Source organism: Danio rerio, chromosome 1 (genome assembly GCF_052040795.2).
Source record: "Danio rerio strain M-AB ecotype USA chromosome 1, GRCz13ab, whole genome shotgun sequence".
Classification (NCBI taxonomy): Eukaryota; Metazoa; Chordata; class Actinopteri; order Cypriniformes; family Danionidae; genus Danio; species Danio rerio.
Genome location: NC_141021.1, coordinates 7,166,848 through 7,183,880, shown reverse-complemented (window position 1 = coordinate 7,183,880; position 17,033 = coordinate 7,166,848). Strand labels below are relative to the sequence as shown.

General features: G+C 31.5%; 1 protein-coding gene across 1 annotated transcript in view; it reads left to right on the top strand.

The window, feature by feature from the left end:
- pard3ba (par-3 family cell polarity regulator beta a) overlaps positions 1-17,033 on the top strand; it is a gene marked incomplete at its 5' end in the record, with an annotated part of 217,436 nt that overhangs the window by 40,556 nt on the left and 159,847 nt on the right. The window contains 3 exon segments of the mRNA NM_001328558.1: positions 6,450-6,536; positions 10,172-10,297; positions 13,129-13,556. Of these exon segments, the coding sequence (NP_001315487.1) occupies positions 6,450-6,536; positions 10,172-10,297; positions 13,129-13,556 (641 nt within the window).

The following is a 17,033-nucleotide window of genomic DNA, read 5'->3' as shown; positions in this document are numbered from 1 at the left end:
TGGTTTTATTTTTTTATTTTGGTTTTATTACTTTTTTTTTAATTTTGTTTTTTTATTTATTGTTGTTTTGGTTTTATTTTAGTTAATTTTTTTATTTTAGTTTTGATTTATTTACTTATTTATTATTTACATTTTATTTTATTTTTTTATTTTGGTTATTTTTTATTTTATTTTATTTATTTTTTTCATTTTGGTTTCATTTTAGATTTTGGTTTTGTTTTATTATTTTTCATTTTGGTTTTATTTTATTTATAGTATGGGTTTTATTTTATTTTATTTTATTTTTCATTTTTCCATTTATTAATTCCGGGTTGCCACAGAGGAATGAACCGCCAACTTATCCAGCACATGTTTTACGCAGCAGATTTTTATTTTGGTTTATTCTATTTTTTTTTTGTTTGGTTTTATTTAATTTTTGTTTAGCTTTATATATTGGTTTTGAAGTTATACTTTCATTTCTTTTTCTGATAATTTATGCAATTGTGGTATGAAACTAGAAATACTTTCATTCTAAAAATGATAACAGGAATAGACAGTTTCTCGTTCTTTGGACATTTTTTTTAATTTTGTTTTCTTTATTTTATTTTACACAATTTGTACTTTCATTTTGTTTACCGATAGTTCATAAAAATTGTGCTATGAGACTAGGAAGTATTTCCTGATGTAATTTCCTCTTTTATTCTGAAACTGATCACAGAAATAGACAGCGTTTCTCCCTCTTTGACACTTTCACACAAACACGCTCTGTTGTGGTGTGTGAGCAGTAATAAACTCTGTATCTGTTTGATGAGCTGCTGCCAGTCTCCGTTTTTTATTCATGTAAATTCATGGATGCTCCGCGCCACACTGGGCACATGCAAATTGGCAAAGGGGGGGTTTATTTCGGGAGGAATGCAAATGCAGAAGAGGAGGGTTTATTTTTGTGGTGATGCACTCTGTGGATCAAGTCGTGTGGAAAACAAAAAATGTTGCCTGAATCTCACTAGTTGGTTGTGTTTGTCTGTGTGTGCGTTAGTAGTTGCTGCAGACTGCTTTACTGTAGAGAGATTGCTTGTATCCTTACTAGAAAGTCACATGCTTGTTTAATATGAAGACCATTAATAGAGGAATTACCTGTCTGACTGGCATTGACAACCCTTCTTCAACCTTCATTCAACACTTGAAGGAATTTTAGTCTTCATCCTTTTCTTCTTTGGTCACACAGTGCCAAAAAACACTGAAATAACCCTGAAATACTGATTGATCTGACCACATTACAGGTTTCCTGTCCCAACTTTTTTTTGGAATGTGTTGCAGGTTTGAATGACAGGAAAGGATGTATATTTACAAATGAAATTAAGTTGACCAGACAAAACACAGCGTCAAAAAAATGCCTGAAATACTGATTCATCTGACCACAGTACAGATTTCTACTGTGTGATGGTGCCTCAGGACACTGTTAACATAGGGTTTCCTTTTGGCACAGTACAGTTTTAACTGGCATTTGTGGATGTAGCTATGTATTGTGGTAATCGACAAATGTTTGCCAAAGTAGTCCTGAGCCCATGTGGTGATATCGCTTCTAGATGAATGAGGATTCTTGATGCAGTGCTGCCTGAAGGATTAGAGATTACGGTTGTTCAGTTTAGGAATAGACCTTTCTTGTATGCTGCTTTTGTACCAAATCACAATTACAATCATCTGTTGACATCACCTGTTTTAAATCATACCATTATTTAGGCGGTTTACATGATCACCTTGCTTAAACTGCTCCTGTCCCAACTTTTTTTGTAATGTGATGCAGGCCTGAATGACAGGAAAGGATGTATATTTACAAATGAAATGAAGCTGAGCAGATAAAACACAGCGTCAAAAATTCCTTGAGATACTGATTCATCTGACCACAGTACAGGTTTCTACTGTGTGATGGTGCCTCTGGACACTGTTAACATAGGGCTTCCTTTTGGCTCAGTACAGTTTTAACTGGCATTTGTGGATGTAGCTATGCATTGTGGTAATTGACAAAGGTTTGCCAAAGTAGTCCTGAGCCCATGTGGTGATATCGCTTATAGATGAATGAGGATTCTTGATGCGGGACTACCAGAGGGATCGGAGATCATGGTTGTTCAGCTTAGGATAGACCGTTCTTGGATGCTGCTTTTGTACCAAATCAATCACTTGTTTGCATGACCTGTTTCAAATAACATCATTTAAGCTATTTACCTGATTAGTAGACTTAAACTGCTCCTGTCCCGACTTTTTTGGAATTTGTTGCAGGTTTGAATGACAGGAAAGGATGTATATTTACAAATTAAATAAAGCTGAGCAGATAAAACACAGCGTCAAAAATTCCTTGAGATACTGATTCATCTGACCACAGTACAGGATTCTACTGTGTGATGGTGCCTCTGGACACTGTTAACATAGGGCTTCCTTTTGGCACAGTACAGTTTTAACTGGCATTTGTGGATGTAGCTATGTATTGTGGTACTTGATAAACGTGTGCCAAAGCAGTCCTGAACCCATGTGGTGATGTTGCTTCTAGATGAATGAGGATTCATGATGTTGTGCTACCTGAGGGATCGGAGATCATGGTTGTTCAGCTTAGGATAGACCGTTCTTGGATGGTGCTTTTGTACCAAATTGATCACTTGTTGACATCACCTGTTTCAAATCACACCATTATTTAAGCAGTTAACCGGATTAGTAGACTTAAACTGCTCCTGTGCCGACTTTTTTTGGAATGTGTTGCAGGCCTGAATGACAGGAAAGGATGTATATTTACAAATGAAATGAAGCTGAGCAGATAAAACACAGCGTCAAAAAAATACCTGAAATACTGATTCATCTGACCACAGTTCAGGTTTCTACTGTGTGACGGCACTTCTGGACACTGTTAACATAGGGCTTCTTTTTGGCACTGTACGTTTTTAACTGGCATTTGTGGATGTACGTAACTCAGTACATGACAAAGGTTTGCTAAAGTAGTCTAGAGCCCATGTGGTGATATTGCTTGTAGATGAATGAGGATTCTTGATGCAGTGCCGACTGAAGGATTGGAGGCAGTGCTGCCTGAGGGAACATGGTTGTTCAGATTAGGCTTGCGACCTTGTCCTTTATTCGCTGAAAAGGCACTGATTGTAAATGTAAGAATTGCTACTTTTTTAAAAATCTTTGTTTTCCATTCTGTCCAACTTTTTCTTATTTTTGGTTGTATATTTTATCCCTCTTTCTCCAGTTCTCTGGCGTGTTTGTGTGTGTGTATAGTGTGAAAGATGCAGGTAGGCACCTTTGCCTTGGGCTCTGGTCTCAGACACACTGAATGGCAGTAACTCCGATCGCTTTCGGCTCATTTGTTTGGTCATTAATGTCGTCCCGCAGGACACAAACAGCAAATGGATTTGCAGCGTGTGTTGACAAGAGAACAAAGTAGCTGGTGAATACTTGTACTTTTTAGTGTGTGTGTGTGTGTGTGTGTGTCTGTGGGTGTGTGTTTAAAATGCACTGGCTGCTGTAGGCCAGAAACAAACTCTAGTACAAAACACAGAGGTATGTGGATTGCGGTCCAGTGGATTGAAAATGTGCATTACACATGCGGAGTGTGCATCGTTAGGTTGCTTTAGCAATAGCAAACTCACTTCTGTAAAAGTTGCTTTCAAAAACCCTTGCCTTTTAACCAATACCTTTTTTTTTTTTTTTGTCTATAGGTTTGTTTATTTTAATGTTTGGTTTATTATGTATGTATTGTAGGTGTGGATTTTAATTGTTTGGTTTGTATTTTTTTGCTTTAAAACATTTATTTTTCTTTATCAGACTAATCAAGCTAATATTGTTTTTTATTTTACGTTGAAACATTTTGTTTGAATGTTTGGTTTTGCTTTTGAGTCAGTTTTTGTTTTGTCTTTAGATTCGTTTTATTTTGTGATTTAGTTTGCTTTGCTTTGTAGCTTGGAACCATTTGTTTTGGTTTATTGTTATTGCATTCAAATACATGTATTATATATATTATATATATATATTAATTTTGTGTTTGGTTCAGTATGCATTTACTGTAGGTTTGGTTCTGTTTTGAGTTGGATTTGGTTTGTTTGGTTTTTGTTGTGGCATATTACGGTATTGCTTGCTTTACAACATTTATTTTTCTTTATTAGATTTATATTGTTTATGGTTTGTATTTTACATAAAAACGTTTTGTTTGAATGTTTGATTTGGTTTTGTTTCGTCTTTTGTTTTCTTTTTAATTCAAGTTGGTTTGATTAGTTTTATTTTGTGATCTAGTTTGGTTTGCTTTACTTTGGAACCAATTGTTTTGGTTTATTATTATTGTTGCGTTTAGGTTTTGTTGTTTTTAGTTTGATTTGGTTTGTTTGGTTTTCATTGTAGCATTTTATTGTCTTGTTTTGTATTGTCTATTTTTCTTTATCAGAAATAATAAAAACTAATATTATTTATTTTAGTTTTGTTTTAGTTTATTATGTACAGCTGAAGTCAGAATTATTAGCCCCCCTGAATTATTAGCCGTCCTGTTTATTTTTTTCCCTAATTTCTGTTTAACGGAGAGCAGATTTTTTCAACACATTTCTAAACACAATAGTTTTAATAACTCATTTCTAATAACTGATTTATTTTATCTTTGCCATGATGACAGTACATAATATTTTACTAGATATTTTTCAATATATAGTATATATATATATATATATATATATTCTATACAGTTTAAAGTGACATTTAAAGGCTTAACTAGGTTAATTAGGCTAACTAGGCAGGTTAGGCAAGTTATTGTATAACGATGGTTTGTTCTGTAAACTATTAAGAAAAAATATAGCTTAAAGGGGGCTAATAATTTTGACCTTAAAATGGTTTTTAAAAAAGTTAAAACTGCTCTTATTTTTGCCAAAATAAAACAAATAAGACTTTCTCCAGAAGAAAAATATTATCAGACATATACTGTGAAAATGTCCTTGCTCATCATTTGGGAAATATATATATATATATATATATATATATATATATATATATATATATATATATATAAAAGCATCAACTGTAAGTTTTGTTTGAACATTTTTATTGTCTTGTTTTGCTTTGCAACATTTTTTCTTTATCAGACTAATGCATCTGATTTTGTTTTTATTTTACATTAAAACATTTTGTTTGAATGATTGATCTGTTTTTCTTTTTTGTTTTGATTCAAGTTAGTTTGATTTGTTTTATTTTGTGGTTTAATTTGTTTTATTTGTGGTTATTTGTCTATTATTATTATTGCATTCGAATACCTGTGCTGATAAAACTGTTTTTGTGTGCGTTTAGGTTAGTTTATTAAAAAAACATTTTTGGTTCATAATGTATTTAGTTTTGGTTTGATTTGGTTTGATGTTTCATCTGATTTTCTTTTTGTTTTCATGGTAACATTTTAGTGTCTTGCTTTGCTTTGCTTTGCAACATCTATTGTTCTTCATCAGAATAATGAAACAAATATTGTTTCTATTTTACATTGAAACATTTTGTTTGGATGTTTGGTTTATTTTCGGTTCAGTTTTAGTCTTTTTTGTTTTAAAGTTCTTTTTTCTTTTGTTTTCTTTTGTGTTTTAGTTTGGTTTGCTTTACCTTGGAATCATTTTTTTTTTTCATTTCAATTAATTTTGGAACATTTTAGTTGGTCTTATTTTGTTGATTTCAGTTTTTTAGTGTTTCTTTATCCAGTTTTTATGTTGTTTTTGTTCAGTTTGTTGTTGTTTGCATTGCAATAATTTGTGCTTTTTAGTTTGTTTCTTAATCTAACATTTAATTATTAATCTGATAAACCAGTTTTTTTTGTTTTTATTTGAATGCTTTACATTTATTTCTAATTCACTTACATTTGTGTGCTTTTTTCTGTTTTTAGTATTGTTTTGCATTTCAATTTATAACTTAATTTAATATATTTATTTTAATCAATTTATTTATTTGCCTTTTTTGGTTTAAGAAGTCTTGTGTATTTTTTGACATGCATATAATAAAAACAGTCAAAAATCATCCTAGTAAAAAATATAACCGTATGCAAAGTATTAACACATACAGTAGGCTACCAGAAACACATTTGCATGAACAAACATCACTCAACTTGAAGTAAATAAAACAACCCGGTGTATTCTATGCCTTTTAATGGAAGCACAAGGTCAGAGTAGTGTGATTGAACGCTATAACATTACACGCTTACCCTCACACACACACACACCTGGAGAGCTTGGAATGATGCAGGCGACAGGAGCAGCACTCCATTGATATCCAAGACAGTTCTAGCGTAATGGTCTTTTGGCTTGTCATTTTGACGTGTGACTGTTGTTCTGCTAATGTAATTGCATTGCGCTCAAACTTTCCTCTTCCAAAATATATTTTTCAGTTTGTTGAAGTCCTTTTTCCTTTTTTCTGCTAAGAGAAATGTACCTGCTAAGCACCGTGACTATTGGGTTTTCTTTTTTTTGTAGAAGTCTCACGCGGACGGTGGAGATTTCTGGAGACCATGGGCCTCTGGGAATCAAAGTCATACCGTACTGCTCTTCACTAAGTGGAAGGTAAAACACACACACACACTAACACACTAATACACTATTCATGCCATATATGATATTTGTTTATGTTATTATTATGTTATTATGTTATTTTTTATAGATTTTTATTATTATTTATTTTTCTTTTTTATTTAATTTAATATTAATATCCTATTTTTCTTTTTCTTTTCTTTTCATTTATTTAATAATTTTTAAAAACATTTTTATTTTAGTATTTTTTTTATTTTTTAGTGTAGTTTTTTCTTTTTTTTAAACTTATAATACCGTATTTTCTCCCTCACAATTGGCCTTTGATGTTGTGTTCACACCAGACGTGACGTGTGAACAAATCACGCTATTCGTGTGTAAATAGACGCGTGAACATTTTGAGTTTACTCACTTCATTTGCGCGTCAAATTCACTTCACAGTAAATGCAGATTTGCGTCATGGGCAGGGCTTTTGTCTACTCGGTGACTCTAGCTTTGTTGTTAAATGTCTAACATGGATTTTATCCAGATAGTAGCTGTGCTTTATGACTTTAGGAAAGCTGAAAACAGTGTATATTTGCTCGGCCCCATGTCTGAGTCAGAGGTGCACCCAGCTCTGTGAGTTATCCAACTCTTCCAGAAATGATACCTGGATAATGAAGGCTTTAGCGGTGCTTCTGACTAAGCTAAGCCCAGTTTGATAACCTGTTGTCTGGTGTCGGCAGAAGGATTTCTTCTTGGGACACCAACAACAGACGCTACTTCATAATCACACCCCTAAAAGAGAAAGCTCCTGATTGATTAGCGTGGTGCAAATGTCAGCTGATATTCAGATTTTCCAACTCGAGCGATTTGCGTGAAACGCGTCATTCACGCCACCTTATTCGCGAGTATCTCACCACAGAATGTCTATTCGCATGTTTGCATTGATGCTTCATCAGCGTCTGTTGTGAATGCAGCATAACGCTATTCATGTCATGTGTATTATTTGATTAAAAATATTTTTTCTTTTTTATTGTTATTTATTTATTTGTTTTATTTCCTTTAATATAATTTTTTCTTCCTTGTATTTGGCCTCTATTTTATTTCATCTTTCATTTAATTAAAATTTTGCTTAATTAACAAAAAAAAAAAAAAAAAAAAAAAAAAAAAAAAATATATATATATATATATATATATATATATATATATATATATATATATATATATTTAAATAAATAAATATGTATGTATGTATATATATATATATATATATATAAACATGTATATATATATATTGTAATTTATTTTATTATTTTCTAATTTAAAAGTTTTTTTTAATTCAATTAAATTTCATAATTTTTTCATTGGAATTTAAGTTTTTATTTTATTTTATTATTTTTTACATTTAAAATATAGTTTAATTCAATTGAATATTTTTATTAGAAGTTAAGTTTTTATTATTTTAATATTTTGTATTTATTATGTAATTTAATTCAATTTAATTTCATTGTTTTTTCTTTAGAATCGAAGTTATTTTATTTTATTATTTTTTATTTAATATATAATTTATTCAATTTAATTTAATATTTTTTTTCATTAGAATTAAAGTTTTTATTTAATTTAATTTTTTTTATTTAATATATAATTAAATGTAATTTAATTTCATAACATTTTCATTAGAATTTAAGTTTTTATTTATTCATTATTTTCTTATTATATAATTTAATTCAAAATTGATGTCATTATTTTTATCATTAAAATGAAAGTTTTTATTTTATTATTTTTTAAATTTAAAACAATTGAATTCAATTTAATTTTACAGTTTTTCATAAAAATTTAAGTTTTTATTTAATTTTATTATTTTTAATTAAAATGTATTATTATTTTCTGTAACTTTTATTGTTATTATATTGAATTTCTTTACAATTATTTTGTAATTCACGCTTTAATTTATTTCATTCTAATCATAATATACGTTTTTGGCGTGTCTTGTTAAGTCAAGGTAAGATTCTTTAAATTAATTTAAAATGTAACAAAATGTAAATAAAATCAGTGTGCATATGTTTTACATTATAAAGCAGTAGCATCAACTTATGTCACATTTATAAACATTATTTAGGCCGTTAAACAGTTTCACTTTCCTAATTTCAGTGTTATTAGTCAGCATCCTAATGTTCCTCAGTCACACACAAACACACACAGGAAGCAGTGAGGTGAATGGCTCTTTCAGACGGCATGAACAGGTCAAAAGTGAAGTGCTTAGGGCAAGGACACACACACGTGCTGCAGGACAGGAAGTTCTCTCTGACCTGCTTCCTGTTGTTGGGTCTTTGCGCCCTGTTGAGGTCCGGATGGAAATGAAGCTTTCTCGGTTGGTGGGCAGAGCTGTGGGCTGGCCTGCTGAACTGTGTTTTAGGGTGTGCAGGTCTCACAGGAAAGCCTGAAGTCTTGAAGAAAGACACAGCAAATCAAATCCTGCATTTAGCTTATTTTCCCCTCTAGTATTAATACTATATATTAAATATTATAGTATTTATTATTGACTGTAACTTTGTGCAGGGTCATAATGTAGGAGTAAAATCAAAGCTGAATTATTTTTTCGTTAAAACATAAAATTTAATTCAATTTTATTCATCTAATTTTGTTCTGTTTTATTTTTGTGTGTTGTTATATTCATCTTTATTTTATATTTAATTTAATTAAATTTTTTATTTTATTCATCTTTATTTTATTCATTTTTATTTTTTATATCATTTTAAATTTATTTTATTTGTTTTGTTTTATTTTATTTGTGTTTTGTATTATTCACTTCTATTTTTTGTTTTATTTGTTATTTTATTTATTTTTATTTAATTTCAAGTTTATTTTAATCATCCCATTTTGTTTTAATTTATTTTAAATTTAATTTATTTTAAATTAAATATTAATTATATTTTTTATTTAATTAGTTTTTTTTATTTTATTTCATTCATCCCTCTTTCATTTTATTTTGTTAGTCATTCTTTTATTTTATTTCATGTTATTCATTTATATTTTTCTATTTTATTTTAGTCATCTCTGTTTTGTTTTATTTATTTTATTCTATTCATGCCTGTTTTAATTCGCTTTGTTTTATTTATCCTTTTAGTTTTATTTTATTTGTAGATTGTTTTATTCATCTCTATTTTTTTATTTTATTCATCCCATTTTTGTTTTTGTTTTGTTTTGTTATTTATTTTTAAATTATTACTTTATTATTTTACTTTATCCATTTTATTATTTTAATTTATTCATTCTTTTTGTTTTGATTTATTCTATTTTTATTTCTTGTTATGCATTTTTATTGTATTTTTATTTAATTTTTTATCCCTTTCTTATTTTTGTACTTTTCTTGTAATTAATGTTACACATATCTCCACTTTAATATGAATAATTTAAAATGTTATTTGTTTAATTATATTTGTGTTATTTGTTTTAAAAATCAATAAAATTAATCTTATTCAATTCATATATTAATTAATATAACATTTATAACATTTTTAGAATAAGATTGTGTTTTTCTATACATCTGGAGAACAAGCAAACATTAAGTCACATCAAATGTCATCAAATGTTTATTCATCACGAATATAATCCAATATTTGCTGTCATTCAACAACCCTTATGCTCATCTAATATCTTTAACCTGATCTGTATCTGTCCACCATCAGGACTCTGGGTCTGAACATTCGAGCCATTGAGAAGAACAGCCGCTCAGAGAGAGAGAAGATCTTTGAAGAGGACGAGTGCATCGTGCAGATCAATGACGCCGAGTTAATAGACAAGTCCTTTGCTCAGTGAGTGTCTGACTCTTTCATCTGTCACGCTTTCACTGGATTACTAATCATCCCCCCGCTCTCTTTCTCTCCATTCTCTTCTTTCATTATCCGTCTTCTGTGTTGTTTTCACTTTTATACGCTCCTACTTGAACGCCGCCAACACTACGGGAACAAACCTTTTTGTCATCCCTGTTTTTTCCATCTATCCGTCTGTCCTCGCAGAGTTTCAGAACTATAACTTTAACATAACAAAAGAGAAATGCTTTTCTGTCGCTACAAGTGTGAATTGCCCCATTAAGTGGCATCAGCAGTATCGGACAGCCTTCAAAAAGGCCGACAGATTAAACCAAGTGCTACTATTAGAGGAAGAGTTCCTGAAACGGCTATGAGAGTTAAAAGATTTGAAGTAGAAAAGAAAAAAGACTGCAATTCAGTCAGTTTTTCTCCTCTGACGGCGTCCTGAACTGAACTCTGACTGGTTTTCTCAACACATTTAAAGAAATGTTGTGCTCTTGATTAGCACTTTAGGTGATATTAACCATTTTTTTTGTGTTTTTTTTTTGTACTTTTTGTTTGTTACACATTACTTTCTATGATTTTTTAAAGAATTGATCACATTTAAAAACTGATATTACTTTGTTTTCATTTAGGATTTTCATTAAAGTACATTTTAGTTCCATATTAGTGCTGTTGCTGTTTGTAATAATGACATTTAAAGCAGTAATTGTTAGTTACAGAGACATTGGTTTATGTAAGATCAAACTCTGTTATTTAATCTATTATTTTTATGCAACAGTCAGGTTGCGTGTTAATTTGCTATGTGAAGAAAAGGAAGTAATTTATTTTTAGCATGCTGATTTATGGGAAATCATGAATATAGGTCTATATAATCACCTTGCAATTTTGAAAGTATTGCTCCTATTTTGCTTTGAGCAGGCTATCCAGTTCATAAGATCAGGTCAAACTTTTTTTTTTTTTAAATTAAAATCAGTTGTATACTGTGTAAAAATTATAGGTGGGCATAGGTAAATTTGAATTCTGCCGAAGGCATTCAGAATATATGTGCCACTGCTACCCAAATAATAAGTCTTTGAGAGCGGGTTTCCAAGCCAGGTGGCGCATTAGACCAGGGGCTCATCTCCTGTTTCCAAAATGCATCACAAACTGCTTGAGAAACTGTTCTTCTGTGATAATTGGTGATGAAAATAAATGATGTTCAATAAGATGTACTTGTGTTTACTAACTGTTTATTCAGTTAAAAGTGAATTTTGAAGTGTAGGCTTACATAAGCTGCAAACACCGATTATTTTTTAAATTTTTTTATTATTTTTTTTATAATTATTTTTTTATTTTTTTTATTTAATTTAATTAATTTATTTTTATTTTTTATTAATTATTTTTTATTTTTTTTATTAATTTTATTTATTTATTTTTTATTTATTGTTTTTAAATTAAATTTTTTTAATTTATTATTATAATTTTTTTATTTATTTGTTTATTTATTTATTTTTTATCACCTTATTCTGACTAAAGTCATAACTGAACTAAACAGAAATGGAATTAAGACATGTGGAGTATGCAGATATTAGTGGCATTATTGAAGTAAACACTGCAATCAGTAAACATCGTCATGTAAGACTTTTCGCCATATTTTCTGACAAGATCCACACACGCAGCTGTCACTACAGGACTGCACAAACACACACGCTTTGTGAAACGGGAAGTTTTTTTCTTTCCATTTGGCGTGCGTTTCCATAACACTCTCACCAGTTCTTACTCCTTATTTGCGTCTAATACCCCAGTTTGTCACGGGGGCATAAATGAAATGTTCATGAGTGAAAGTGAAACTGTCGAACTGTAGTTAAAGTCAGGCATCCTGCTGATTTAATTCAGAAGGGGACTTTTTTGTCAGACGGCTCACTGGTCAGGTATACGTCTGCACTAAAATATCAAGGTGAAAGTCATCATAGCTTGCGTAGAATAGACTTAGCTCCCAACCCAACTTTGAGAATAGATTAACAGCAATTATTTTTTTTATCGCGCTAAAAAAGTGTTACGTTAACGCAGCACGTTAACGCTGATAACAACCCACCACTAGTAAAAATATAACATTTTTGAATGTTAATATTTATCAGCTATAGTATATCGGTTATCAGCTTCCAAATCTTAGGAGTTGTCCATATTGACATCGTTCAAAAAACCTATATCGGTGCACCTGATATATAAGAATTTAAACCTGACAGGATTTTAAGATGCATGTAGATAGTTTCTTTGGTATTGCTAGTGTAACTGAACAATTGATTTTACATTGTCGTTTTAAACTGCTCATGCTCATCTTTCTTTTAAATATTCTGGGGCGATGCTATGGAATAAACTGCCAGTGGATATTAAAAGTATTACAAATGTGGTTAGTTTTAGTTTGAAATTTAAGCGGATTGTATGTTGATGAATTTTACAGTATGTTTTAATGGTTATTTGTCATTTACATTTATTTTGTCGCAGTGTACCTGTTACCAGGAGTAGTATAATCTGTACTTCACATCAAAGACCACAATGGAAATAAGTTTTGTTTTTTAAAACTTTATTAGTAGTAGTAGTAGTAAAAATTTATTGTCTTTGACAGGAAATTTGTTATGTGCATCGCCATATTGCTGCAGACATTCACTAAAAACAAGCAATACAAACAATACAATTTAATTTATTTCTTGTCAAAAACAAATTATGAATATTGATGATCAAATTATATATTGCGCAGCCCTACTTTCAACATCTTTGTAATTTTGCCATTTGTAATCGTGTCTCCTGCATTACAGAACAGTAAAATAAGGTTTCTCTCTTGGTGATTTCAGGTCTCAAGAGGTCTTCCGCCAGGCGATGTCCTCCTCCTCTACGTCTACTGTACATTTAGAGGTGCTTCCTGTTGCAAACAAGCTACGCTACGAAAAGAGCCTCATCGGACAGCTCTTCAACAGCACCGAAACAAACCCTGCGGTTCCTAAAATCAAGAGTCCCTTCTTGGTTCGTAAACTTACTCCAAGTAATACAGCGACGCCGTCACCTGAGCCTGCTGCCTCACAAACCCCACCCATAAAGGAGGAGGAGCTTCAACGTGCAAGACACACCCCCGTTGAGTTGAATCATCAGAGCAGCACACCTTCTCCTCCCGTCAGCACATCACCTACACTGAGGGATCACAGTGAAAGCCCGGCTCTCGCTTCAGTGGTTCATATGGTGACCAAAAAGGCTGGGAAGAGAATGAGGATTGATTTGAAGAAAGGTAAGAGGGATGGCAAATCACTTCTGATGAATTCAAGAAAAGTCATTAGGAATGTATAGGTATATGTGTTTGAATGGTCACGGTTTATGCGCTCCAACAATGAATGCAGTCAGTCCACATATAAAGTCTAGTCACTGGAGTGAGGCAGTACGAAATAGTTCTGCCATGTCATCCTGCAGCCCAAGACTGGCTACTCACTGAAGCTAAGCAGGGCTGAGCCTGGTCAGTACCTAATGGGAGACCAGACGGGAAAACTAGGTTGCTGTTGGAAGTGTTGTTAGTGAGGCCAGCAGGGGGCGTTCAACATGTGGTCTGTGTGAGTCCTAACGCACCAGTATAGTGAAGGGGATGCTATAATGCCTATTCACTGAATTGGCTCTATCACTGTCTCTCCACTCTCCCAATAGCTGGTGTGTGGTGAGCGCACTGGTGCCATTGTCCTGTGGCTGCTATCACATCATCCAGGTGAATGCCACACACTGGTGGTTGTGTGGAGAGACCCCTCTCATGATTGTGAAGTGCTTTGTGTGTATGGCCATACACAATAAATGCACTATATAAATACACATTACATTACATATTGCTGTTGTCATTTCAACTTAGTTCACAGAGCTCGCCTTTTCTGTACCCGTATCAAACGGTGACCCCACAACTGAGGTATGTACTGAACTGTGAATTCAGTGGACTGTTACACCCCTAACAGTCAGCATTTCTGTATGATTTCATACACTGTAACACAGTAATTTTTTTAAGATCAATTAGTTATGACAACATATTTATTTGGTTCATTGTAACTTGTTAAAGTTAATCATGTTTTAACTTATTTTGTATAAGTTATGCAAGCTATTTTAAATCAGTTTAACAAAATACAAGTTCAATGGACTTTCAAGGGTGATTTGATTAAGCCTAAAAATGAAAGGCAACCAGGATTTGTTTTTTTACAGTGTAGGGATACTTAGCTTTTTTTGGCCAATAAAACTAACAATTTCTTGTCATCATGTTGATCCTGATGCCAATCATGCAAGCTTTATAAAATAAATATATGAAAGCTTTCTGTTGGCCGTCCTGTTGACTTACAGGCCAAAAACGACCCATAAAATTTATAATATAATTTCAAATAAAATTAAACATAAAAGATGTATTTTTATATGGAAAAATTTCTTCCTCAATATTTTTTGTGCACACAGTGGCAGCCAGTCCATAGAGGCGACCTAGGCGGCAGAATAGAGAGGGTAGCCCAGACACTACCCTCACCTCTCGCACCCTCCGTTATATCCGCGTCTAGGGCGGCATCCGTGACACTACCCTCACCACCCGCGCCCTCAGTTATATCCGCGTCTGGGGTGGCAGAATAGAGAGGGCGGCGTCCGCGACAGCTCCCTCGACAACCCCCCTCCCCCAATCCCTCCACCCCCCTTCCACCGCTTTCACTTTAGGGTTGAGGGCGGCGAGACCGTCCTTTGCCTAGAGTGGCAGTTCAGCTTGCTCCGGCCCTGTGCGCACAGAATTCTGAGACAACACAAGGGTTAACTGATGGTTCAGATTTTTTTTGATAAATTAATACCACTGATTTTAGTTTGGGTATATTATTTACTTTAATATTAAATATTTTTGTTGTAACTATGAAACAAATAATAAATAGATAAACTTTTTACTTTAAAGTCACTTACATTTAACATTTTACAACAGGGTTTTACCTGAAACACTATTCATATTCATTAATTCATTCATTCATTTTCTTTTCGGCTTAGTCCCTTTGTTAAACTGAATTCGCCACAGCGGAATGAACTGCCAACCTATCCAGCACACATATATATACTGTCAACATCTCAAAAAATGTGCTTTGGTGTTCGTGACCCTTTAAGAAGAGTAAATTGTGATTTTATTCAGACTTCAAGTGTATGAAAACACAATATGTGAACATCTCCTAAGTGGAATTTCATGTTGATTTTGAGCTTGAATTGTGAAATCTCCATCCAGTTGACCATAAGGTTGAGCCACGAGCCGTGTGATTTAACCCATGTCAGAACTGCAGCAGAGCACCGTCTGTACTTGTTCTCTCCTGCTTTTCCCCCTTCACCTTTCTGCCTTTATCATTCCCCTCGGCTGATTGACAGCTGCTATTGTTTAAAACTTTAATGTCAGCTGCTCTTCTGGGACTGAAGATTTCATCATTTGCCATCTTTAGTATGCTGGATTGTCCGCTATCCTCTATGACATCTCTCACTCAAGTGTGTGTGGGAGAGAGAGGGAGCAATTCTCAGCTTCAATGGGCACACGTGTCCCTGCAGATGAGAGGCTCAGGGGAAACGCTATCTTAGCATGATTCTTTAAGCCTTTTTTCCTCCTTTCTTCTTTTATTGCATTTCTGGGTGCATCTCATGAAACATATTCAGGTCTCATTTCACCCCCAAATTAAAGGCAATAAATGTGGATGACTGTTTATTTATGTTATTTTATAAAAAGTACAAACAATTCCTAAAATTTGCAGTGCTGTAATGTACAAGTGTATCAGTCTCATTGCCAATATAATGTCGTAATTGTGGAATAATAGTACTCTGTTGTGAAGGTGAAGTGGGTATGTTGTTATTTTACTTACTTGTCTGATTTAACATGAATAAATAATATAAACAAATAAATAAATGAATAAATAAATAAATGGATAACTAAAAAAATAAATAAATGGATAAACAAGCAAACAAATCAACAAACAATCAAGCAATCCAGTTTTACTAGCAAATTATAGTTAGAAAAAACTAAATATTTTTTTTTGTAAAATATGTTATTTATAAAAATCTAAAAATGTTTTAAATAGTAATAAGTTTTGCAATAATACATAATAAAAATACATCAAATTAAAAAAATATATATATAATTGTTATAGTTATATATAAGTATTTTAATATATGCATTGAATGTTAAAATAAATTTACATTTGTATTCAATGAATATGTAAATTAATAACATTATTTGTATTGTTTATACAAATAATAAAAATGCATCAAATTTAAAATAAATATAATTTTATAATTATATTGTAACTAAATATTATGATGTATGCATTGAATGTTAAAATAAGTTTACATTTGTTTAAATAATATTAAACAAATATGAAGTTTATTAAATAATAATAATAATAATAATAAATAAAATAATAAATAATTTCGCAGCAATAAATAATAAAAATACATCAAATTTAAAATAATTATAATTGTTATATTCATACTGTAACTAAATATGATAATATATGCGTTAAATGTTAAAATAAGCTTTGATTTGTATTCAATAAATATATAAATTAATAACATTATTTGTATTATTTATATTTACAAAATGTGGTATTTTTAAAAATCTCAAATTTAATTAAATGATAATAAACAAATAAAAAAAAATTATTAATAATAAATAATTTTGCAGCAATAAATAATAAAAATACTTCCAATTTAAAACAATTGTAATTGTTATATTTAAACAGTA